The sequence below is a fragment of the Camellia sinensis genome, chromosome 1, assembly GCF_055761805.1.
Source record: "Camellia sinensis isolate YWXY chromosome 1, ASM5576180v1, whole genome shotgun sequence".
In the NCBI taxonomy this organism is placed as follows: Eukaryota; Viridiplantae; Streptophyta; class Magnoliopsida; order Ericales; family Theaceae; genus Camellia; species Camellia sinensis.
The window spans coordinates 119,929,123-119,956,707 of NC_138961.1; the positions used below are offsets into that span (position 1 = coordinate 119,929,123).

The 27,585-nt window shown below is 37.3% G+C and overlaps 1 protein-coding gene across 4 annotated transcripts; it reads right to left on the reverse strand.

Annotated features, from left to right (window-relative positions):
• Positions 1–28: 28 nt before the first annotated feature.
• LOC114272240 (uncharacterized) lies at positions 29–24,139 on the reverse strand. Of its 4 annotated transcripts, none has more exons than XM_028213901.2 (4): positions 23,583–24,139; positions 3,088–3,406; positions 392–450; positions 29–307 (listed from the first exon to the last, which is right to left on the reverse strand). In XM_028213901.2, the coding sequence occupies exons 1-4, from the start codon at positions 23,836–23,838 to the stop codon at positions 276–278; spliced, it is 666 nt and encodes a 221-aa protein (XP_028069702.2). In that variant the 5' UTR covers positions 23,839–24,139; the 3' UTR covers positions 29–275. The 4 variants fall into 3 exon arrangements, with proteins under 4 accessions (XP_028069702.2, XP_082739474.1, XP_082739456.1 ...); XM_082883348.1 differs by having other exon boundaries at positions 3,088–3,382; positions 23,583–24,038; XM_082883330.1 differs by lacking the exons at positions 29–307; positions 392–450; positions 3,088–3,406 and adding an exon at positions 6,792–23,334 and having other exon boundaries at positions 23,583–23,718.
• Between the last annotated feature and the right edge of the window lie 3,446 nt (positions 24,140–27,585).

Genomic DNA, 27,585 nt, shown 5'->3' on the forward strand with positions numbered 1-27,585 from the left:
AAAAGTCGCATTCTGAAGACGTCTGCAATTGGAAACAATTCATATCGACTGAAAGTCTTAGTAATCACAATTGGTACAACATGAGATTTGGTTTGTACAAGGAAAAAAAAAAAAAAGAAAAAAAATTAAATATAAAAAACAATAAGCTACATTATTTGGTGTGTTTTAATGCCTGATCCCAACTGGGTTTCAAAACCAGAAAATAATCCATCACCTTTTATACGGAAGGAATAGGCAACTCGCTTCCTCATAATATTTTGGGTGGTAAACGCAACTCATTTCCGCACAATTCTTGTTTTAACACCACCTGAAATTCACAAATACATCCAAAAGCTAAATTAACCCACACCTAATCAGGTACCAAATACTTTCTAGGGATTATTTAACAGACCTTCGACTTCCTCAAATTGAACTTCCTTCACCAGATCAGCAGAAGCATTATACTCAAAGCTGCAAAACATGAGAAGCATGCAGTTAACTATAGCAACATAGGAAAAAAATAAGGGAAAATTGCAAATACATGGAGCAGTGGGAAAACAATTGCATTACAAATGGAATTTTTTTTGGGTGCAATTCTGACACACAGGAAGAGTTACACCAAACATATAAATGTATTTGCACCATGCACACAGTAGAATTACACCATCATGAAAATGCCCACTGCTCTACTGAAATGCAATTTGCCCAAAAAATAAAGCCAGTAGCTCCATCCAAATTTTAAAAAAATAAAAAATAGAAATTTAAGAACTACAGCTGCGAAGCAACTATAATATATCAGTAAATACAATCAAACAAAGAGTGCCCACCCCCATAGAGCCTTCCCTGAGCAAAGGCTTGCAAAGCAGCCGCTTATGGGCCCCAGTTTCGGCTCAAAAAATGGGGCCCTTACCTAGGTTCATACTAGGTCCAAAAGTTCTTATTAAGCTTCAATCAAATGGAAGGCCTCCAATCCAAGTCCAAAATACTAATCTGACACCCCCCTTCACCACAATTCATATATTAGATCCCTATGTATAATGTATATGTATATATTGCATGTATAGAATGTAATACCAATTTTTTCTAGTGGAAGTATAGAAGTTCCAATTTGTGTTTGGGTAATTGATTGTAATGGAAGCTGAATGTAGATAAGCGTTAGATGGATAGAAGAAATGCAACTGATCAATTTTTAGATGGATAGAGAAAATAGAATACACCAATTTTCAAATACACTTGTACACAAGCAAGTGCATGTAAAGTTTTTTATTGTACATATAGATTTATGTACAAAAATTCAGTTTTAAGTATGACAATTTAAATTATTATTATTATTATTTTAAGTACTGCTTTTATTTATTAAAAAATTATTTTTATCTTCTACATGAAGATACATTACAAAGACTAATAGTATATAAATTGGATAGCCATTTTGAATTTAGGATATGGCCAGTCGAAAATTCAACCCGTCAAATCCATTGATTCAAAACTGCTGAAATTACTCAACCCCTAGCATAGAGGGCCCCATCTTAGAAGTTTTCTTAGGGCCTCCAAAAGGTCAAGCTGGCACCATCTTGTACATCCCATAGTTCAAATCAAATAACTACCTTGTCCTATTAATTTCATAATTTCCCTGTCTAATTCAGTTTGAATAGCTTTGCAGTAAATTAATTGTTTGCAGAGTATGTTTAAGAATAATAAAATGCATACAGCAGGCATCCTTAGGCTTGCAGGGATACGTTCATGTACTCATTTATGCAAGTTGACAAAGACTACCAAAGAGCAATTTTCACAACATCTTATAGGTTTATGCATTATTAATCCAGGTCCATAGCATATAAATTAAAAATACAAAATACCAACCACTTAGAAAATTGAATTGTACAATAAAAGCACCAAACTTATACCCCTACAAGTGCAATCTCAATTCCTCATACCAAACAAGCTGTTGGCACATAAATTTCAATCAAATTTATGTTTAAATTCAAATACAATCAATGACACACATAGAGCCTATGATAAGAATGTTGTAGGTAATCACTTCCTAAAAATGATCAATATGATCTGTTGAAGTACATAAATAAAACAACGTCGTATCTCAGCGACGTTATTCAAGATGCTCAAGTGACACGTGGAGCCTACGAAAGATGACACCTGTAGAGCCTACAACAAGGACACCACACAAGATGAAACCCCAAAGATCAATCCGGTTAATCAGATATACGATTAATCAGATAGCACTATTATTCAAAATTCAAATGGCGCTATCATTCAATTTGAAATTCAAATTGAAGATGAGGCATTTTTATCACCTAATGGCCCTCTATAAATATGAGGACCATCACACAAGACCAATGATCAAAAAATCAAAAGTGAGAATATCAGAGAGAGAGAGAGAGAAAGAAATCAAGGGCTAGAAGAAAAGAAGCCTAGAGAACTCAAGAGTCTATGCTACAGACGCAGAATGACGATGAATAGGTAAAAGGTTCCAAACCCACGATGAATAGGTAAAAGGTTCCAAACCCAAGAATTGTACTTTATATTCGAGGGTTCAAAACCCATAACAATTTCAATAAAATATTTATTTATTTTTCTTAAATTGTCTTTTTTTGTTTATTTTGTTCTTCATTAATCGGGGGTTTCATTTATAAAATGTGTAATTAACGATCTGAAATACAGATTGAAAATAGGAAGCTGCTATTCAAATAATCAACACTGTTTAGTCCAAAAACTAAACAGTGGACATTTGTAACATAAAATTTTGAAATGTGTTGAAACACTTCATGCTTTAAAATTTGTGTCTACACAAGCGGGACTAGAACTCACTACCTCAAGTTAGCAACACGTCAAAGGTCAAAAAGGTTCACTGAAGATTTTGAACCAGCCTCAATTAGGAAAGCCCATAAGCCCAGCAAGAACAACTATTTGACAACTTGATTAAACCGGCTGTGCAGAAAGAGAACATTATTCTGCCATTATATGTATGTGTATATAATTTGATAGCTAACTTCCCCTTTAATATATAATGGCTGTGACATGCCAGCTAACAAAAAAGAAAAGCACATAAAACTAATCATATAAGCATAACGAGTGATAGCATTATCCATTTACCTATTGGAGAAAATAACCTCGACTTCATAGTCGGATGTGCTCTTGATAGCTTCTACTAACACAGTAACAATTTCAGTTTTTCGAGTACTAGCCATGAGTATATCGTACTCGGTTGGAATGATAAATGCAAAAAAATTATCACTTAATTCACTCAAGCAAAGCTTCTCAAGAGCTGACAGCGCAATCCGCCTTTTAAGTGCATCCGTTTCCGGGTCAACCATGTAAATGGCAAAATCAGTAATTAAAAGAATACGTCGTTTCATCTTCCCCGAGCCAGTGAACTTCAAAACTTTATCTGCAAAAAGAACTTTCTTATCGCCTGTGAAATGGAAGATGGTAGAGTTCAAAAAATAACAGAAGTGTTAGAATTGATGAAAAACTCTCCAATAGACAGTAAAAATGTTTTACTAATACATCTAGTATGTTTTCAATGTAACGAAATGAATTTCCATTAGATATCCCCACTAGGCGCTAACATATAAAGAACACTGCCTCAACACTCGTCACCTAGTTAAACTCTCATGTGTGGATGCCAGAACTACTTATATAGGTTATAAGCAGGATTGTGAGAAGGGTATACTGTCCCCTGCAGAAATGAGGTGGGTGGAAGGGTGCGAAGTTATGACCAACCGAGAAATCCGTACCCCAGGTTAGTCTCAACCTTGCTCTTGCCCTAAGAAGCACAGACATGAACATGCGGACATGTAAATTTTCAAAAAATACAAGACATGACTGTAGACACAAATTTTAAAACATGAAGTGTTTCAACACATTTCAAAATTTTATGTTACAAATGTCCACTGTTTAGTCTTTGGACTAAACAGTGTTGATTATTTGAATAGCAGGTTCTTATTTCTGATCTGTATTTCAGATCGTTAATTACACATTTTTATACAAATGAAACCTCAGATTAATGAAGAACAAAATAAAGACAATTTAAGAAAAAATAAATATTTTATTGAAATTATTATGGGCTTTGAACCATCGAATACAAAATACAAGTCTTGGGTTTGGAACCCTTTACCTATTCATCGCCATTAGCGTAGGCTCTTCAGTTCTCTAAGCTTCTCTTCTTCTTTTTTTTGGTAACGACTTCTTTAGCTCTCAATTTCTTTCTCTCTCTCTCTGATCTTTTCACTTCTGATTTCTTGATCCTCCGTCTTGTGTGATGGTCCTCATATTTATGGAGGGCCATCAGGTGATAGGAGTGTTTCATCTTCAATTTGAATTTCAAATTGAATGATAGCACCATTTGAATTTTGAATAATAGCGCTATCTGATTAATCGTATATCTGATTAACCAGATTGATCTTTGGGGTTTCATCCTGTGTGGTGTCCTTGCTGTAGACTCTACAGGTGTCATCTTTCGTAGGCTCCACGTGTCACTTGAGCATCTTGAATAACGTCGTTGAGATACAACGTCATTTTATTTATGTACTTCAACGGATCATGTTGATCTTTTTTTGGGAAGTGATTATCTACAACCTTCCTATCATAGGCTCTATACGTGTCATAAATTTAGTTAAAATTTATGTGCAAACAAATGCCCCTCGTGACTTGCACAAGTGAATTTTCTTAACTGTGCGAGTCACGACAATTTGGCACTTTTATCTAGATGATCTTTAGGTCTTTGATGAGATTATTTCTTTGTTTTGGTCCTTGGCCCTTTTTTTTTTTTTTTTTTTTTTTTTTGGGTTGACGGCTCTTTTTCCATGGGCCTTTTTACTTTTGTTGCATGGGTCCTTCTCATGGACTTGACTTTTTTTTTATTTTTTTATTTTTTTTTGAAGGGTCATGAGTAAGGTCCAAGATTTAATTGGGCATTTCCTTTTGTGGGCATCCAATTTGCCACCATTTTTTTGCAGTAGAGATTTTTTTTTTTTTTAGGCCATCATGGATTTTTCTAGACCATCATGAATCTTTCCTCTTCTAGGCCACCATTTTTTATTTTTTTTTTTTTAAGGCCATCATGGACCTTTCCTTTTCTAGGCCACTATTTTTTAATTGGGTTCTTTTGTGGGTCTCCAACTTGCCACCATTTTTTTACAGCAGATTTGTTTTCTAGGCCATCATGGATTTTTTTGGGTCATCATTTTTAATTGGGCCTTTTCTTTTGTGGGCCTCCAACTTGCCACTTATTATTTTTTTAGGACTTTTTTTTACAACATATATATATATATATATATATTTTAGGAATTTGTCTAAATGGAATAGGATGGATTGGCATTGGTAGGATTTCTAATCCTACACAAACTCTTACTTAGTATTTCAAATCCTACCTAAACTCTTGCTTGTTTGAAGTATTTTAAGAGAACACTACCTCCTTTCTTAAGCAAGAATTTTTTGCTTTATAACACCTATTCATATATTTTTTCCTGCAGTCCCTTTTTTTTTTTCCCCTGCAGATTTTGTTTCTCCCAACAGATTTTTTTTTTGTTTTCCAGAAAATTTCCAGCAACTTTCCAGCCATTATTTTTCTTATTTTTTTCCAACAAAAGTTGTTCTTCTTATACTTTAAAGAAGACACAAAAGAATCTCTTCAAACTCCTTTAAATCAGGTTTGCTTTCTTCTCCATAAAATATTGTTTTTAGCATGTATATCACCATGTGACAGCCCCTTCCAAAAATTTTTACTAGACCCTAAGTCCAAGTAGTCCCAACAAAGACCTTTCTTGAAAGGATGAATAACCTACTGCCTTATTTCATAACAAAAGCTGTAGCCTCTTTTCTTTTTATTATTTTATTATTTTTATTTTTACTTGAACAAAAAAAACCTGCTGGCCTTTCCAGCAGTTTTTTTTTTTTCTAGCCCAAAAACCCCTTTTTTCACAGTTTAATCTGCTCTCTCTTTCTTTTTTACCTTCCAACAGAAATTTTCTTCTCCATGAACCTTTTTATAACCTATGAAAATTTCCATAAACCTTTTATGAACCTTGTGTATTTTTTTTGTCACAGTTTACTCTGCTCTCTTCTTTTTTTTTTACCTTCCAGCAGAATTTTTCTTCTCCATAAACCTTTTTATAACCCATGAAAATTTCCATGAACCTTTTTATAACCCATATAAACCTTGTGTATAACCTGCTGCCTTTTTGTCACAGTTTAATCTGCTCTTTTTTTTTTTTACCTTCCAGTAGAATTTTTCTTCTCCATGAACCTTTTTATAACCCATATGAACCTTTCTATAACTCATATGAACCTTGTGTATAACCTGTTACCTTTTTGTCACAGTTTGATTACTATGTATTGCTACTGCTATTTTTTTTAAAAAAACTTGAGCCCAAACAAAGACTTTTCCTGCTTTTTTAAACAAAGACTTTTCTTGCTTTTGCCAAACAAAGTCCTTGCCACAAAGGCCCTTTTTTTGATTTCTTCGAAGAACAGACCAACACATGTTGCTTTTTTTATTCCCACACTAGCTTCATTTTTTTTTTCAAACTGTTTAGCAGATTTTTCTTTTTAAACCCTTTTTTGTAGACCATGAATCTAAATAAGCCAAACAAAGTTTCAAACTGTTTACTAAATATATATATATATATATATATTTTATTTTTTTAAGCTTGCTACCTTTTATTTTATTTTGTATTAGTAGCAGCTCTTTGTACCATTGGCCAAATTTCTTTTTAAAAAAAAAAAGTTGAATCAGCCAACCTTGCCCCTCGTGATTCGTGCAAGTGAATTTTAATTGTACGAATCATGATGACTAATTTCCTTTTTTTTTTTTTTTTGGTTAACAATTATTTCATGCCTTTTTATCCCTTTTGCAGGCAACACGCAAGGCGTCAGAGTTTGTTTGTAGGTATCATTGCCCGTTCCAACCTAATGGCAATGAGTGGCTTGAATCCTTAGCAGTGATTGTGTCCTTTCATCCCAATGGCTTGAAACCTTGGCAGTGATTGTGTCCTTTCACCCCAATGGCTTGAATCCTTAGCAGTGATTGTGTCCTTCACTCCAATGGGTTGAATCCTTGGCAGTGATTGTGTCCTTCACCCCAATGGCTTGAAACCTTGGCAGTGATTGTGTCCTTCACCCCAACGGCTTGAATCCTTGGCAGTGATTGTGTCCGTCACCTCAACGGCTTGAATTCTTGGCAGTGATTGTGTCCGTCACCCCCAACGGCTTGAATCCTTGGCAGTGATTGTGTCTTTTCACCCCAACGGCTTGAATCCTTGGCAGTGATTGTGTCTTTCACCCCAACGGTTTGAAACCTTGGCAGTGAATGTGCCCTTCACCCCAACGGCTTGAGTCCTTGGCAGTGAATGTGTCCGTCACCCCAATGGCTTGAATCCTTGGCAGTGAATGTGTCGTCACCCCAACGGCTTGAGTCCTTGGCAGTGATTGTGTCCGTCACCCCAACGGCTTGAAACCTTGGCAGTGAATGTGTCCGTCACCCCAACGGCTTGAAATCTTGGCAGTGATTATTTTCGTCACCCCAACAGCTTGAGTCCTTGGCAGTGATTGTGTCCGTCACCCCAACGGCTTGAAACCTTGGCAGTGATTGTGTCCGTCATCCTAATGGCTTGAAACCTTGGCAGTGATTGTGTCTTTCACCCCAATGGTTTGATTTCTTGGCAAGGGGCTTTCGTCACTTTCTTTATATTAGGACATTTTGCCTCAACTAACCTCTTTTTTTTTTTTTTTTTTTTTTTTTTTTTTAGGAAGCATGGAAAAGACACTTGAATATCTTCGACGTGACGAGAGGAATGTATTGGATAAATCTAGTCCGAAAATAATTCGGCACAAACCTATCACTGCTTTATTGTCACCTACTGAGTTGGACCCCTACATCCCTTTACATACGGCTTTCGAAGACTTGGTCTATACAGGAATTCGAAACTGCTGTGAGATTCTCGAGAAAGGGCACTCCAAATCAATTGGTTCATTCCCTGTCTCAATCCTCCGTCCATTTTCTGAAGACCTTGACTGCTCTGAATTTAATACGCTTCTTAAGAGAATGAAACATGAAAAATTGAAGTGAGATAATTCTTTTAATGTCTGCGGTATTTCTACCCATTTGCAATCCCCTATATGGATTTTTTGGTTGAATGACGTTCTTTCCACATTTGCCCCTATTTTGAAGAAATGTGGGATTTATGCTGCAATCTATGTATCCCAATTTGCTTATGCTAGGACTGTTGCCCTCCTCAAAAGATTCTTAGAGCGATGGTCACCCGATACCAACACTTTCCACACCATTTACGGCGAACTTGGGATCTCTTTATGGGACCTTCATTGCATTAGTGGGCTCCCCATCCGTGGTGAGTTTTATGAAGAGTTCACCCCCTCCAATGACATTTTATGTTCATCCCAAACATCAAGGCATGCCGTGGGCTTTTCAACATTTATGCCAGCTCTTCTCAATCCAAGAAGTTTAACCACTGGACTTTCAAATTCATTGATGAATCCCCAACTTCGATTAGTGGTTTTCAACGAAAAGATAGAATTCCTGATGATGTGTATCTTTTTGGTTTTTTAGCGAGCTGGCTTAGCGGATTTGTCTTCCCTCACTCTTCTGGGGAAATTCGTCCGACGACCTTTCATGTAGCCACCAAAATGGCAGGTGGAACCTTATTTAGCCTGGCTATCCCCATCCTTGCATACCTCTATCATTCTCTTGGTAAGATGGCATCATCATCTTCACCTAGGAAAGAAAATATTCAGGATCCTTTACATTACCTTTTTGAATGGATTTCATTATATTTTGTTAAGACTTACTCTCATGGGGATCCTCAGTCGATTTGTCCGATTTTTGATATTCATTTCATGCCATATCTTGGGTTTATTGGAAATCAATCGACTGCCCAATTTTTTACTGATAAATTTCCATTTGTGGACTCTCTCCTAACTTATCGTACGGAGTGTCAGTTTAGGGCTCTTACCCATGAAAGTGAACCTTCAGGCGTTCTGGTCGACTCTGAAAGGATATCACCGTTCCACCTTGGCTATCTTATATCTTTGAGGCAAGGGATTTTAACTTTTAAAATGGGATTTAATTTCATTTTTGAACCGTACTGCCCTAGCTGATACGGTCGTCAATCTGGGTTTGCTCAAGCGTGCCCTACACCGCTTAATGTATCTTGTCGGCAGCCCTCTGAATGGTCTAAATTTTATTACAACTGGCGCCATATGCTACGTTGCGGTACAAAAGTCTCATTGGAGTTACCAGGCTCCCGATCTACTTCTCACGTAACCATGCCTTATGCCAATTGGTGATTGGGAACTTCCTTTACCGTGCTTCAATATGTTATTCATACCCAGCCGAAATCTTCACGCAAGAGAAAACTGGATATGTCAATTAAAGACCGAAAGACGAAGAATCCTTCTTACTCTAGAGCTAGGTCATCATCTTCACCTATTGCTCTGGAAGCATCATCACCTCAGAGAATGGATAATAGTCGACCACTTATTGCTCCTTCTCGATCTAGTTACTCGGTTTCAGATCTCCTTCATCTTTTCGAGGATATGTGTAATTCTCAATTTAAAATGAGATTTAGCTTTGAGCAAGTAGATTCTGGTCCTCAATTTTCTAATCTCGCAAAGCTTTTTCCAGAGACTATGTTTATCAGTGATTGTACAGGAACTTCCCAACCCACCGTAGCGACCAAAACCCTAATGGATCAATTTCGCACATACTTGTACTCTTTTCTTGAAGATAAAGATGAGAATATGATTCAAGAATTCTTTGAGGGAGATGGGTATGAATTAATTGTCTTGGGTCGTATTCGCATTAAAAGTGTTGAAATTCCTTCTCCTACCAAATCTTTTGATTGTTCTCTCAATGGAAGTAGCGAGAGTGAAGATGAGTTTTATGACTACACCCCTCTTTTAGATGGCACACTGACTAAGATGAGTAAATTGCCCTCAGCAAAAGTAGCTTTTTCTTCTCCTTCGAACGAGTCATCCAAGCTATTAGAGAAAGGTATAATTTTTTTTTTTTACTCTTTTTTTTTTATTTATGTCTTTTTATTATTATTATTATTTTTTTTGAATACCTTTCATTTTCTTAGGCACTGCACCTCAGACTTCCCCAGCTGCCTCGCATATGCCATTGATTACCTTTAAGGGTATTCTTATTCATTCCTTGTATCTCATTTTATTTCATCATGTATACATACTCAAGAAACTCTTTTCTCTTTAGATCATGCCACATTGCAAAATCCGTGGTCCGCTTGTGGGAATCACAACTTGTCTTCTCCTCCCCCTAAGTCTCTTCAAGCCGTACACCAAGGTATACTTCATTCATCTATATATATAAATTGTTTTTACCTTCTACGTTTTCATTGAGTATCTCCTTCTATTTTCACAGAAAATACTTCTTCTGACACATTGGAAGAGACAGACGAAATTACTTCTGATACATTGGAAGAGGCCCAAATTCTTGCAGACTTACTTGAAGCAAATGGGGTTAACAAATTATTTGACAAACTTGAAGCACCATTTGCTCCATCTAGCCTTCTTTTGGGAACTTCCTCTAATGAAGCAGCCACCTATATTCAGAAAGGTCTTATTATTTCTCTCCAATCAATGACCGATTTTAATGGCATGATTGCTGTAGCAAACAACGTTTTCATGATTTTGAAGAGTTTGGGTGTAGACTTCATCTCCTTTTACGAGAAGGTGAAGATATTCCTTGCGTGCTTTGCTTTGAAAACCCAACTTGCAGATTCTTCAAACTTGTCTACTGCAGAATTTGAGGCCCAATATTACGAGAAGAAGCTTCATTTCGACAAAGTTTCTAGCGAACATGAACAGTTGTCTACTTCAATTATCAAGTCGGATGAGCACATTGCGGGTCTTAATCAAAGGATTATTCAAACCAAAGAGTTACTCAAACAACTTGAAGAGGAATTGTCATCCACCCAAGCGGAACATGCATCATTTATGTGTGATTTTGCACAAGCTTCCGAGAATGTTTCTAAATCAGAAGAAGACATGCAAACTGCCCTGAATGTTTTGAGCCAACACAAGAAGAAGAATGGATAACACAGTGTTGTGGAACGTGCCTTTGAAAGGGCTAAGGCTTCTCTTAATGAATGAATGCACTTTTATATTTTTTTTTTATTCATCCGAACATAATGTACTTATGAAATTTCGCTCAGTGATAGATTTATTTGTTATATGAAATTTCTCAATACAATACATTGATTTGTCTTATTTTAGCCGTTCACAGTTTATACTCTTGCGGGCCAGGAGTATCCAATGTTTTATCACCTTAGATTTCAGTGAGGTATTTTAGCAGTTTGACCGCATACAATACCATTGGTGGTATTCGACTTTTGTTTGGCCGTACACAGTTTATACTCTTGCGGGCCAGGAGTATCCAATGTTTTACCATCTTAGATTTCGGTGGGCTATTTTAGCAGTTTAACCACATACAATACCGTTGGTGGTTTTTTTTTTTGCCCTAACTTTTGCCTAGGCCCCCCTTTCGGGTTTCAACCTAGCAGGCTTTCTTACGGGTAATATCTCTTCAAGAACCTTGCATTGGTTGGGGGAATGATTCTATCACCATCCATCGTTATCAACAAACAGGCCCCATTAGAATAAACCTTCACAATCACATAAGGTCCTTCCCATTTGGGCTCAAGCTTTCCTTTGGTTCTTCGTGAGACTACTATGGGTGTTCTAACCATTAGTACCAAGTCTCCCTTTTTAAAGGAACGAAGCCTCACTCTTTTATTGAATGCATTTGCCATCCTTTGTTGGTAGATTTTCAAGTTCTGTTGAGCATACAACCTTCTTTCATCCAGGGTCTCCAGCTCAGCCAACCTCACTCTTGCACTTTCATCTTCTGTTAAGGACTCTTGTATTGCAACTCGCAATGATGGTATTTGAACCTCAAGTGGTAACACTACTTCTCCTCCAAAAACTAACAAATAAGGGGTTGCTTGAGTAGGAGTTCTGTGTGAAGTCCGATAAGCCCACAAAACTTCTTGTAACTTTTTGTGCCAAGCTCTTTTGTTCTTATCCACCATCTTCTTGAGAATTTTGCACAATGTCTTGTTGAAAGCTTCTGCCAAACCATTGGCAGGTGCATGATATCTTGATGAATGGTTGTTTTTGATTTTGTACTTGGCAAATAACTTGTTCAAAGCATCACTCCTAAACGGCTGTCCATTATCCATGATGACACTTTCTGGAATTCTGAACCTGTAAATGATATGGGTTCGGATGAACTCGAAGACAACTGTGCTTTTTATATCCTTTAAAGCCACGGCCTCTGCCCATTTTGAGAAATAGTCAGTAGCAGCTAGGATGTATCGATATCCTGCTAAAGATGGAGGTACAAAAGGACCAATAATATCCATACCCCATGCTGCAAATGGCCCAGAACAAGTTAAATGTAAAGGCTCTGGGGGTTGGTGGAGAAAGTTCCCATGGAATTGGCAGACTTGGCACCTTCGAGCATAATCTATGCAATCTGCAATCATAGTCGGCCAATAGTATCCCAACCGTTTTAGCTGCATATGTAATTTAGGACCACTTTGGTGTGCCCCACATACACATGCATGTATTTTTGTCATTACCTCTTGAATACGCTCCTTGGCTATACACCGCATGTACATTCCATCCAAAGACCTTTTGTATAACGTTCCATCTTTTCACAGGACGAATTTGGTAGCCCTACGTCTCACTTCAATTCTTTTTACTTTATCTTCAGGTAGCCTACCATGTTAGAGGTAAGCTATGAATGGTTCCCGCCAATCCTCCTCGTTTTCTCCTTTCGTGGTGACGACCAAGATTGGAACCAAGTCAGAAACTTCTTTTAAAGGTTGTAACACCCTTCTTTCACCTACCGTGATAGTAATTGTTTTACTATCTGGTAAGGTGACTGATGCAGCCAAACTTGCAAGTGAATCAGCTCGAGCATTTGTTCTTCTCTTCACATGAAAAATATGTGTTTTCCTGAATTGCGAAAGCAATTGATCAGCCCTTTCATGATACGGGATGAGACTTGTTTTCTTAACAATGTATTCTCCACGGAGTTGCTTTACCACCAGTTCCGAATCTCCATAAATTGAGAGTTCTTCAATAGGAATTTGTAATGCCAATTCTAATCCAGCAATTACAGCTTCATATTCTGCCTCATTATTGGAGCATCCTTCACTTAAGGCGAAAGAATGGGTGATTATAGCATTGTCTGGAGTCACAAACACAATTCCAATTCCATCTTTATTGTTTTTAGAATTTTCTTGCTTCTTGCCATCTGGACTCCTTGAAGCTCCATCAAAATACATCTCCCATCCTTTCTGAATTTCTACTTGCATAACCTCTTCATCTGGTAAATTAGTTATTAGAGGTGAGTCATCAGGTATAGGATGTGCTGCCAAAAAATCTGCTAGAGCCTGCCCCTTTACAGCTCTTTGGGGAACATATTCAATTGCGAATTGTTGGAGAATTACAGCCCACTTTGCAATTTTCCCTGAAAGTATGGGTTGTGAAAGTATATATTTCAAGGGGTCTGCTCTTGATATCAACTTGACTTCGTGTTCCAGGACATAGTGCTTTAGTTTTTGCAAGGCGAACACCAAAGCAAGACATGTCTTTTCGATAGGAGAATAATTGACTTCTGCCCCAACCAGAGTACGACTCAAGTAATACAAGGCATTTTCTTTCCCATGCTCATTGTGTTGTGCCAACAGTGCCCCTAACGAACCATCCAAGGCTGTTATGTACAACAAGAGTGGTTTCCCTTTTATTGGGCTCATGAGTACTGGAGGCTTCAAAAGATACTCCTTAATACTATTAAAAGTATTTTGGCACTGCTGATCCCATTCAAATGGAACACCCTTTTTCATCAATCTTGAGAATGCCAAACATCAACCAGCAAAGTTCGAAATAAATCTTCTGATATAAGCCAACCTCCCTTGTAGCCCCTTCAATTCTCTTAAATTTCGCGGAGGAGGCATTTCAACAATGGTTTTAATCTTAGTAGGGTCAATTTCAATCCCTTTGTTTCGAACCACAAACTCTAGAAACTTTCCTGAGGAAACTCCAAATGCACATTTTAGTGGGTTCATCTTGAGTTTGTATCTCCTCAAACGTTCGAAGATTCTTCTCAAATCTTTTACATGGTTTTCCTTCTCCTCTGTCTTGACGACAAGATCATCGACATAGCATTCAATGGTGTCATGGAACATATCACTGAAAATTACAGTCATTGCCCTTTGATATGTGGCCCCAGCATTTTTCAGGCCAAAAGGCATTACCTTATAGCAAAAGACTCCTCTCGGAGTCCTGAATGCAATCATTTGTTCATCTTCAAGTGCCATTCGGATTTTATTGTACCCTGAGTATCCGTCCATAAAAGACAAGGTTTCATACCCAGTAGTTGCATCTACAAAAAGCTCAGTGATGGGCAAGGGAAAGTCATCTTTAGGACAAGCCTCATTGAGATCACGGAAATCAATGCAGACTCTGATTTGACCATTCTTTTTCTTGACCGGCACTATGTTTGCTAGCCAGGTTGGATATTGGACTTCCCTGATGAATCCTGCATTGATAAGCTTGTCGACTTCGGCTTCGGCTTCAATTTGGGCTGTAAGCTCTGGCCGAGTTCGTCTTTGAGGCTGTTTAACAGGTCGTTTCTCAAGGTGAATTGCAAGCTTATGGACTGCAATCTCTGGATTAAGACCAAGCATCTTATTGTAGTTCCATGCAAATATGTCAGGATACTCCCTTAAGAAGGAAATATATTGCCGAGCTTCTTCTTCCTTTAAATTTGCACTAATGAAGGTTGGTTTGTTTTCTCCTTCATCACCCAGATTTACCTCACGAAGGTCATCCACAGTGGCTTGGCCTCCTGCTTCAAATTCTATTGGTGCAGGTTGAGCTTCATCTTGGTCATCATCTTCCGACACATCTTGAGTGATAGTCATGTTTACTGGAAATTTTTCCTCATCACCCCGATAGCCTAACCCTTCTGTCCTAGCGGTGATAATACCGCCTTGCTGGATAGCTTGCCTCTACGAAGGTGTTAATGCAAAGTCAAAGGGTGTCATTGTTTCTGGTATTTTTTTAGGATCTAAACCAACTTTCACCAACATCTGTGTAATTTCTGCACTGAAATTAGGCTTCTTAAAACTCGAGATGTTTTCTTCTGGCACTTGTTCAACTTTCTATTCAACATCTCCAAGTGAGTGGACTATGATGGGTTTCGATCCTTTTCCTTTAGAAGGGACCACAATCTTATTATATTTCTCTACATAGGTGCATTCTGTCCTCCTTAATGGCAACGTGAACTCACCCTTGAGATCCAAAATTGGATTTATTGGGGCTAGAGCCTTTGCCCCCAGTTTCCTTTCGGACTTTGGCACATATCGAAAAGTTCTTTTTGTTGAAACTAGAGTAGACTCTAGAACGTCTTTGACATTCGGAGTATCTTCAAACTTTTTCACATCTTTTCCCTTTCTTTGTGAAGTCTTTGTATAGAAGCGAGCATCGGCATAATAGGCCTCTACTTCACCAAATGGATCATTGTCAGCCACAATTGTCCCCTCTTTTTTGGGTGAAGGCAACGGGTACTTGATACATTGGTGATAAGTTGATGGCACTGCATGATGATTATGCATCCATGGTCTCCCAAGCAAAGCATTGTAGGAGGTGTCTACATCAACGACCAAGAACTCAGTGCTTTCTTCAATATCTCCAAACTTGGTTCATAGTTCAATCTTTCCCATTGGGCGTTGTTCATTCTGATTAAATCCTTGAATGACCAGACGACTTGGGTGCAGTTGTGAAATTCGAACCCCTAACAAGTTTAAGGCCCTCCGAGGCAGGAGGTTTACCGCAGATCCTCCATCAATCAGAATTCGAGAAATTTTCACATCACGGATAAGCCCAGTGATAAACAAAGGCCGATTATGGTCTGTCATTTCAGCACACATGTCTTTGTCACCAAAGGTTACCATAGCCATGCATGTAGTTGCCTTCTCTTGACTTCTACCCTCGATTTCTTTGTGGAAATCCTCTGGCTTGGACAGGGCATATATTAAAGACTTTCAAAGCTCTGGAGACATTTTCAGTGCATCATATACGCTCAACAATGCTGGAATTTTCTTTAGATGAGTTAGTACATCATATTTCACTTGCTCTTTCTCCAGCAAAACCTGTGGAATTTCTGACGTTTGAGGGTCCTGAGGATTTCGTAATTTCCTCCGGGAGGTCAAGTAAGTTTGGCATACTTCAGCAACCGCGTTTCCGTTGACCTCAACTTCTTTTATTCCCTTACTTATTTGGACCATGTAACTGGTCCAGCTGCAGGGTGATCATCATCATCAGTCACTTCTCCATCTTCTTGGAGCTGCATTCTTCTCTCATTTCTTAGGTACCGGGAGTCATGCCTATAAAAGCATTGAGATTCTTCAAAACCATTCTTCATGGCCTCCCAACTAGGCACCACGACTCCATCGAGGGAGCAATACCAGTCAAAGGCGATCCCTTCTAAGGAAAGGGGGAATTGTTTTAGGTAAAGTGCTTTATTTTGAGCTGTTTCCCCACATTGTTTCAAAAAATGCCTAATATGTTTTTGAGGATCTCCATACCCCTCATATAGGACAAAATTTGGAAGTTCGTATCCTTCAGGAAATGGTGTTTGCTCCACCCATAAAGGGAACAAATCCCTCGGGCGATAAGTGTCCATCTCTCGAAGGTCAAGGGCTGTTTCAATCTTCTCCTCAATTGTGCCTTCTATGAAATCGTATGTTTGAGAAGATGTACCTTCGTCATCCAAATGTTCTGACATCTCAATTTCTATTGGCCATGGTTTATAAAATGTCCTATAGAATCGATCAGCCATGGTGTCCCAATATGGGATTTAATTAGGTGGCAGGCTGAAGTACCAATCTGCTGCCCATCCTTCCAAAGAAAGAACGAACTGTCGTAGAAGTAACACCTGACTTTTTGCTGTGTTTCCACATTGTGCAAGGAAACGAACCAAATGACGCCTTGGACAACCTGTCCCATTATATAAAGGAAAACGAGGTACTGCATATCCTCGTGGGAACTGAACCCATTCGACCCAATTAGAGAAAGGGTGTCCAGAAATTTGATTTCTTTCAATAATCAAATTTTGATGGGCTTCAAAACCCTCATCTTTCAAAGAGACTGTTACTTTTGCCTGATGTTCCGCTTCCCTTCTAGCTTCAATTTTTGCTTTCTCATCATCACCTGGATTGCGAATGATATGTATTTCTCGCTCTTCAAAATTTACATCCACAGTGATGACATTACAAGGAAAGTCAAAGTGGTCACTTGATACACTTTCTCCATCGTATGTCCTAGCTAGGGATGTGTATGGTGAACCATTAGGCGAAAAGTCAAGTTCCCAATCTTCATTAGGATCCTCCACTTGAGATGACTTTGCTTGTTTACTTAAATGCTTTCATACTTCATCATCCGACATACACCTGCCATTCACCTCATCATCCTTGAAGCGTAGTCGTTTTTTCGCCTTTTTCACAAGCTCAGAGTCGGACCTACCCTCGATGTCTCCTTGTTCTGCTCCCCTTACATATTCTGGAGTGCTTTGATAGTACATTGGTGGTACTGGTGAATATTTTGGAGAAAAGGCTTCTGTTGTGTACTCCGAAGAAGTTGGTGTATGCTCTGGTGAGGCTGGTGTGTATTCTGGAGAAGTTGGTGTATACTCTGGTGAGTCAGGTATGCAGATAGGAGATGTAATCCAATCTCCTTCCCTAACTTTTGAACCAACTTCACCCTCATCTTTCTCATCATCACTCAAAACAATGATGGTTAGGCAAGGGGCCAAAGTAAACTTTTCCTCCCTTCTTTTATCAAAGTATGTCTGCAACTCCATAGATTGAAATTTTGAAGGTAGAAATTCCTCCAATGTGACTGGGACAAGAGGACCTTGCTCTAACTGCTCATCAGGGACCAATTTCTCCCATTTTTCCTTCTTTAGGTTCTTCTTTCATTTTCTCTTACTTACTTTGGCTTTCTTCTATTTCCTAGAAACTTTTGGTTTTTGCTTTTTGGAAACTTTTGGCCCTTGTGTTGTTGAATCAACCACCCTTCTAGCTTTCCCTGTGGCATTTTGTTTTTTCTTCATGCTTTTTGACTAATAAACAACTCATTCACCTTCATTATCATTGTCGATAGTGATTGGGTTAGCAGATGCTTTCTCTTGAGGAGGGAGTTCGATAATTTTAAAGTCCAAAAGTTCCTGAATTTTATCTTTCAGAACAAAACACTCTTTTATCGGATGGCTAATCAAACGATGGTAGGAGCAATACTTTGGATCGTTGGTCTTTCCTACCTCAAGTGGTCTTTTCACTTCAAGGAGAGCAATCAACTTTTGCTCCAACAGATCTTCAAATAGGTTTTCGACCGGATCATCCATGAAAGAATATTTCTTCTCCAACCTCTCTTTCATAGTCACCTTTTTAAATTCCTTGGGCTTTTTAGCCCCTACTACAACAGGACCCTTCTTTCTGGTTTCGATTGTAGCTGCAGTCGAGGACTCAACCTTTTCAACGGCCCTAGGCCTCTTTCGTTTAGCTAGATGCAACTCCATATCATGAGCTTTAGTGCATAGATCATTGAATCCTTCAAAAGTTTGAGTCATAAGAGCTGTAGAAAGCTCATGTCAGAAGTTGTTAAGGCACATCCGAATTAACTCTAATTGTGTAAACTTTTGAGGACAAGCAAATGTCAAAGCGCACCATCTTGCAATGAAATCTGTAACAGACTCATTGTCACGTTGCTTGGTCTCAATCAATTCTGGTACTCCAACTCGCCTTTGTGTATTGCAGAACTGTTTAAGGAACTCCTTCACCATGGAATCCCAATTTAGCATTGATCCCTCAGGAAGGTTAGCATACCAAGTAAATGCAGAACTTTCAAGTGATTGAACAAATAGCTGCAGACACAGGGCCTCATTCTGGGCTATTGGCCCGCACCTTGAAAGCAAACGAGCCACATGTTGTCTTGGATCTCCTGTTCCATCAAACATTTTGAAATCTGGTTGGGAAAAACCAGAAGGGAATGGAACAGCATCTACCTATGCTGGGTGAGGTTTGGTAATTATTCGAAAGTTCTCATCATCTTTTTCTTTGACTTTCTTTACTTGTCTCCTCACCATATCATCAATCATGGCCATGAGCATTGGATTCATATCACCACTGGTTAGATCAGAGTAACAAGGACCATTGCCCCCTGGGGCTAGTGTACTTTGTACGCCTACAGATGTCCCCACAACAGGTTGTGTCATTTGTTTGGGTGCACTTCCTGGTCCTGTCATTTGGGCCTGCAGCTGTTGCATTTGCTCCAACATAGCAACCATTTCCCGTTCTTTTCTCTCGAGTTGTTCTTGTAGGGCCACCACTTTTTCCTTGAGACCTTGGTCTTGTTGGACCTGCGAATTTTCACCTTCTTTCTCAACCTCAGTCATCATAACTGCAACTTTGTTGATATCTTTCAATTCATTCTTTCCAATATTCGTTGAAACAAACGAGATAGAATCATCTTGTTCGTATAAAGGATTATCAACCCCTACAACATTACTCATATTTGAAGCATCTGACTGCGATGTTTTGTTTTGAGCCTGACGAGTTATGGACCTTGTTACAGGCCCTTTTCTTATTCCCTCCATAGATAGTTCAACCAAAGTAGAAATATTTCCCAAGGGTTGCTTACCCTCCTCCACCTTGGATTTTCCAACAAAGACAGGACTTTCAATTTGTTTTTGGGGTTCATCTTTCGATAGAGCCCTTTCAATAGCTCCTATAACATTTATTGCCACTATTCTTAGTTCTAGTTTCTTTAAGGCCTTATTTCTTCTTTGCCTTTGTCTTTTCGAAACTGGACCGGCTGACTTATCAAGTCGAGCCCCTAGGGGCATAGAAGGAACCGTTTGCGTTTTTGCAAATTCCTCATGAATTTTCAAAATAGTCCCTACATTTTTAGAGCAAACCAATTGATGTTGATTCAAATCCCGTTGGGCCAACAGGTGTTCCTTATTCGAACATTGTCGGGCCAACGGGTGTTCTTTATTCTGTCGGGCCAACGGGTGTTCCTTATTCGAACCCTGTCGAACCAACGAGTGTTCCTTTGGCTCTTGAGAGTTGACTGAGATTTGGTTTGACCGATTTTGTGCTCTGAACAGAACTATCGGTTTGTAGGCCGCAACTGTTTTTCAACAACAGGGGCCTTTTTTCCATCAACAGGAGTTTGGGTCATTACCCTCCTCCCAGTGGCCCTAATGATGGCCATGTTTTCAGCAGAGGCTTTCTTCTGGGCAAACTCCACCATTTTAATTGAGTCTTCTACCCTTTTGAGTAGTTGGGCCACAACATTTTTTGTTGCCCCCGTTGAAGCTGCAACAAAAGTCGTAGTTGCAAACTGATTAGCCTCCTTTGCCTGAATTAGAAAGCTCTTCGTTCGGGGCTATGGCCCTCACAGTTGCGTAATGCTTTGACGCTTTCACATAATCTTCAGTAATCTTTCTCAAACTTTCAGCTTTCTGGAGAAGTGTGACTTTCTTTGTCACACCAGTTACCTTCAGGACAGCCAAGAGCTTTCGCTCCGGAGCCCCTTGGGTGATAGGGGAAAGAAGTGCATCTTTCCAGGATTTCGTTGGTTCTACCTTTGAGACAGCCAAGAGCATTCGCTCCGGAGCTCCTTGGGTGATGGGTGCTATCTCCACCCTTGGTAATTTCAGAACCACTGGATTGTAGGTTTGTCTCCTAACAGTTGCTTCAGCATTCTTATAACAAAAGAATACATAAGTAAGTTTCAACTATATATACATATATATATATATATATATATATTAATTTTTTGTTCTTCAAAAGATGGGAGGAGAAATAAGTCCCACTGGGCGTGCCAGAATTTGTAGACACAAATTTTAAAACATGAAGTGTTTCAACACATTTCAAAATTTTATGTTACAAATGTCCACTGTTTAGTCTTTGGACTAAACAGTGTTGATTATTTGAATAGCAGGTTCTTATTTCCGATCTGTATTTCAGATCGTTAATTACACATTTTTATACAAATGAAACCTCCAATTAATGAAGAACAAAATAAAGACAATTTAAGAAAAAATAAATATTTTATTGAAATTATTATGGGCTTTGAACCCTCGAATACAAAATACAAGTCTTGGGTTTGGAACGCTTTACCTATTCATCGTCATTAGCGTAGGCTCTTCAGTTCTCTAGGCTTCTCTTCTTCTTTTTTTTTGATAACGACTTCTTTAGCTCTCAATTTCTTTCTCTCTCTTTCTGATCTTTTCACTTCTGATTTCTTGATCCTCCGTCTTGTGTGATGGTCCTCATATTTATGGAGGGCCATCAAGTGATAGGAATGTTTCATCTTCAATTTAAATTTCAAATTGAATGATAGCACCATTTGAATTTTAAATAATAGCGCTATCAGATTAATCGTATATCTGATTAACCAGATTGATCTTTAGGGTTTCATCCTGTGTGGTGTCCTTACTGTAGACTCTACAGATGTCATCTTTCGTAGGCTCCACATGTCACTTGAGCATCTTGAATAACGTCGTTGAGATACAACGTCGTTTTATTTATGTACTTCAACGGATCATGTTGATTTTCTTTTAAGAAGTGATTATCTACAACCTTCCTATCATAGGCTCTATACGTGTCATAAATTTAGTTGAAATTTATGTGCCAACAATGACACATTGAGAACACACCCAAAACATAATTTTATATATTTAATATTTATTATGACAGATTTTTAATATGATATATTTATTTATATCAAATATTTAATTTATTTAACTTGTTTTTATTAAAAAAAATGTCCCAACGTATCCTTAGTGTGTCTGCAATGTATTCCCCAAGCATCCCAGCGTGTCCGACACGTGTCTAGAGCATGTTCGTGATTGACACCAGTACGTGACCTCTGAAGAGGTCTCCCTACTTCATAACTCTCGCCCAATTGAGATTGGATAAATCAAATGAATAAGGGCCTTCTTGGTTGTGTTTTCATTTATTTTCTAAAAATCATGAATTTTAAAAAACTATTTTGAACAAAAACGAAAACAATGGATTTTTTTTTAACTCTTCATTGTTTTTGTTCCCAAAAATGAAGATTATGAAGACACAACAAAACATGCCCTAAGCTTTTTGATTGATTCAAGATGCAGCGAAGGCAAGGGGTTCAATTTACTTCCATAATCATGAGCAATACTGAACTTGAGTAATTAACACCCACATCCCCCAAGGGTAAATAAGGGCATTATGTGAAAGGTGCATATAGGAGATTTCATTAGCATGTACAAAAAGAGTTCTCATTTCATAGAATAAGAGGTAGTGGATATTAAAGTTCATATGTGCCTTTATTTGAATGCTCCATGGAACTGAAACGCACTATTTCACTTCAAGGATCAATTAGAAAACGCAAGTCAGTGGCTTGCTAGAGTCATCCCATAATCACTTGTACACCAAGTGAATTACTTAGAAACCAGGTCAATGTTTTAGGTCCTAAGTGACATTAACAAAGAGGATAACAAAATTATCAGCGATGCTCAAACACAATAATAAACACAATGGACTTAATAATGCAAAAGCTTAATAAAAAGCAAAGGGATCGTTTACTGTCTAATTGTTGTTCAAAAGGCCCATTTGTATTGAGATCCTGCCCAGTATATACAAATGCACATTTCAAAAATGAAAATTTAAACAACTCAAAATTTGCCAATTGTCATCACTCATCATTGTGTCTGATTTCAAGAAAGCAAAGAATCAATTCAACCAAAAACATACAACTTGAAGCATCAGAACATAGTAACGCCAAATCCTTTAATTAAACAAAGCAAGGGTAATCTGATTAAATGCTGCTAATAATGCCTACCTATTCTCCCAATTCAACACTGGATTGTTGGTTGTATACTCAAAAGTTTTACAGGCTCAAGTGAAATGGAAGTTTTGATTTCTTACATGTTGAATAGCATTTACAATCAATATCTGTTCTTGCATTACCATTTATCTACCACCAACTAGAGCCTCTGCCTGTTATGTTTGGATTTAAGATAAAAACAAAGAAACTGAACCAGGATATAATTATCAGAAGACAATGAATGATCTAGCTCAGAAACATCACAACTTCAACAGTTTAAAACTGAACTGAATCAAAGCTAATCAATGCTGATAATCACAAGCAGCAAAGTTCATACAAGGCTTCGGAACTTCTAAAACCCCAGCTTGAATAATCAAATAACAAACAACGGACTTCACACCTTAATTCAGATTCAAAAACCTACATTATCAGCAATTTAAGTAATCAAACAGTTGATCACAAATCAAAAAAAAATAAAATAAATAAAAGAACCAGAGTAACCACAAGTTAAAAGTAGCCCTAACTCAAAAAATTGCAATCTGATTCATCAAACAAAAATCAAAATTCACAGAAAAAAGCATTCAAACTGTTCCGACTTGGATTGAACCAGACCAGACCAGACGAGACCAAACCAAACAAAATCAAGAAAAGTAAAATGCGAGGATGACCTTGTTTATCGAGAACCTTGATGAGATGAGGACGCGATTGGAGATCGATATAGTCGCCCCTGTAATCTCTGTGGCGGGAGGCTTTTCGGCGGATCTTGACCCCCATGAAGGGCTCTTGATCTTCCGTGACGTTGCTACTTGAAGGTCTGAGTTTCATGCTGCTTTCTCCTCCGCCGTCATTTTCTACAGTTTCTGATGCGGTGGCCACGCCGTCGTCGTCATAGTGGACTTGCCGCTGAGACTGAAACTGGCTCATAGGGTGTGTTTGGTTTTTTTTTTTTTTTTTAAAAGAGAGTTTGTTGGATTGAGTTGAGAGATTGCATTAGAAAAAGAGGGATTAAAGATTTTGGGAAGCAGAGGCATGCAAGCTGATTGGTGGACACCGACTCACCTGTGATCCAACACTGGCACTGAGACTGACAGAAATGAATTGTATCCGGGTCGGAAATCCGAGCTGGAATCCTTGTCCTAGCAACAAGGGCAAATTATTGAGGAAAAAATTACATTATAAATATATAAATGTAAATTTATCTTTTTTTATTTTTATGCAACTCTCACACGTAAAAAGAGTTATATCAAATATATGAATAAATTTACACTATGGCTTTGTTTGGGAAGTTATTATTTTAGTAGGTTATTTTAATTTTTTGTTATTTTAGTAGGTTAAAATTTTTGTATTTGGGAAAATGATTGAATTTTTTTGTGATTAGATGTAATGTTTGTGAGAGAAAAAGTGAAATAATAATGGGTTTGATTAGGGGTGAGCATGGTCCGGATTGGACCGGATTAGGATAAAACCAGGACCAATCCGTTATTTACGGTTCCTAAAAAATTGGAACCAATCCAATCCGTTTAAATCATGGAACCAATCCGAACCAATCCATTTAAATACGGATTGGATCGGTTCAGGACCACGGATTCACATAATTAAATAACAAAAATATATATATAACACTTGAATTTCATAAAAATATAAACATAGCGCTATATTAGTTCCATAATAGCAACATGTTTTTCTATAATAACGACATACTGTTCTAGAATTTAAACAACCATAAGAAAACTGGTTTCACCATAAGTATTTAGACCATTGCAAATTAAAACTTAAAACTAACAAACAAAAGTAATAAAAGAAGATATTATACGATTTTAGGTTTGAGTTTAGATTTTACATAGAATAAGAAAAGATACTATGGGGGAGGATGTATAATAAAAATATAGACTATTTGTATACGGTCCGGATCGGTTCCAATCCGGAACCGTGGGATTCAATCCGGAACCAATCCGTGAACTACGGATTTTTAATTATTCAATCCGGAACCGAACCACGGATTCAAAAAACCAATCCAAACCTATCGGATTGGACTGGACTGGATCGGATTACGGATTTCACGGATTCCTTGCTCAGCCCTAGGTTTGATGTGATATTTTGTCTTATTAGTTATTTTAGCCTATTTTGTCTTTTTGTGAATTTTAGGCCAAACTAGGCTATTTTTTTCCTTGCCAAACACCCCCTAAGAGAGTTGTACCATCATGAAAATGTAATTTTTTTTCTCACTATACCGCTAAAATGTTGCATGGCATTTTTTTTTTTAAAGTATAAGTTACACTAATCTCTTTAAATTATAATTTATTTATTTTTATCTTTTGAATTTTAAAATTTAACAATTAATTATTTTAAATTATTATTTTATTACAATTAATTTTTTTATTCTAATTTTGTTAAAAATTTATACAAAATTGGATTGTGTAAAACACATAATGCACTCATTAATATTTTAAAATAATAATACCCGTTATTGAATTTTTTATTTTTTTTTTCAAATAATAATATCATTGTCAGTGATCTCATTTTCCTTTTGTCTCCCTTTGTTTAGTGACAAAGTGCGAATGCCGAGATGCTTGTAGCAGCGGTGTGAGGTTGGCTTAGGGTTTGGAGTGAGTGGGAAGAGTTTGAGAAAGAGAAAAGAGAGGGGTGGAAAAGGGCATTGGAGTGAGAGAGAGGTGACGGAGGATAATCAAAAGTGGCTAGGATTAGGATTTTGTAAAATACCGTCTAATTTATTAAAATCGCACTCATCTATTCACTAATCGCGAATTAAAGTTTGAAATGTATAATCTTCATTCAAAACCTCTAAGCTAATATATATTTTTTTAACCTCTAATAAATATCAGAGTAAAAATAAGTCTGAGAGATATTTAAAATATGAAATTTGTTATAAATTAGTAGTTATATATATGAAAAATATTGTGTAAAATTAGTTAGTGTTATATATATGAAAAATATTATACAAATTAGTATTATATATTATACGAATACTTGATAATTGTTTAAAAAAAACCTTCGATTAACTGAGAAATTGAAACCATCCTAAACTGTCCAAATCGCGGTTTGATTATTTACCAATCCTCCATTTCCAATTTGATTTGACATGGCAAGAGTCATAAAGGCTACAGTCCACTATGAACAACCCAGGCCCACCACTTAGGACCCAATACATAATCCAATTAATGAAGCCCGACACCGCTGAAGCCCCACATGGCAATAAGAAGCAATGGCATCAAGACACATGGCAAGAGAAGGACAAGCCACATCAACAGATAAAGATCTGCAAAGTTATTGCTACGCCACATCGCCATTAATGAGGCCGCTTACAGCATTTATCACGATAACCCCTCTCCGTCGGGACAGCACGCCACCACCCTTAACAAGGTAAGTTACAGCATAGACTTTCGGCCAAGGTGACAGGTCGGAAGGGACAACGAAATGATTATCAGAGGATATAAGCATACGTTGAAGACAAGAAGAAGGTTAAGCTTTTCTATCTCTAGTCTATCTCTACAATCCACTTCTCTTCCTAACTTGCTTGTCGGAGGGTTCACTGGGGACTCCCCGTTCCCCATTGGACTTTTGTGCAGGTTCCCCTGTGGGCTTGGTCATTTGGACATTGGCTTGAAGAGCGTAGATCAGTCCGACCCGCCCTACCATCTCGAACTGTATCATCATGATTTATAATTTTTTTCTCAAACCGCACGAACTGCACCACACACACCTTTAGGTAGGATAGTGGATGGCTGTGGTAGAAGAGGTATGCCAATGTCGAATTAAGGTTTTCAAATGCAATAGAAAAAAAATGAGAGAAAGGGTATGGTTTTGTTATACACGGTGGTAAATAAATAATTTAAAATTAATTTTGAAATTAAACAATAAAAGAATTAAAGTGGGAAGAAAAAACTACTTAAAATCAAGTAAATTTCAATTATTTTCATCTCTATTGCATTTAATTTTTTTTTTTATTTTATTACTTCCATTGATGGTGTGTTCTTGATAATATATAATAAAGAGTTTTGATTATCTCAAATTGACCATCTAATTTCCATAAGTTGGCAATTTATTTTTAATTGTAAAAAATTTAAAATTTTACTTTGAAGAATTAGAGCTCTCACAAGGCCTTAATTAAAAAGACTCTTTGGCTTTATATATAGATAAATGAGTTATTTATTTATTTATTTATTTATTTTAGAAGGGATGTTATAAATTATATATTTGGTAAATGTTTTAAAATTTAGTTTTATTAGGCTATGTATAATTTTTTATTATAGATAGATGGGGAGCTGGAGGTTTTGGAGCTTCAAATTTAGAAGGTTGTATTAAGTAGGATTGTGTTACACATAGTTACAATTGATAATTTCATTATGTTATAAGTTTTGCAATGATATAAATTAATTTAAGTAAAAGCAAAAATAAAGATTTTTTTGTATGTAAAATATTTTATATATGATTTTAAGAATATTTGACATAACAAAAGGGAAAGAAATTAGGAATTTTTGGTACGTAGAAATTAGAAAACATGTATAGAGAGAGAAAAGGAAATAAGGCGATAGAATGAGTGATTTATGGAGTTAATTAGGAAATAATTTATATTATAAACAACTAATGAAAAAGAAGTTTGACACCAGTATATAATCTAATGAAATAGAAAGAAAAGTTTATTGTACCACT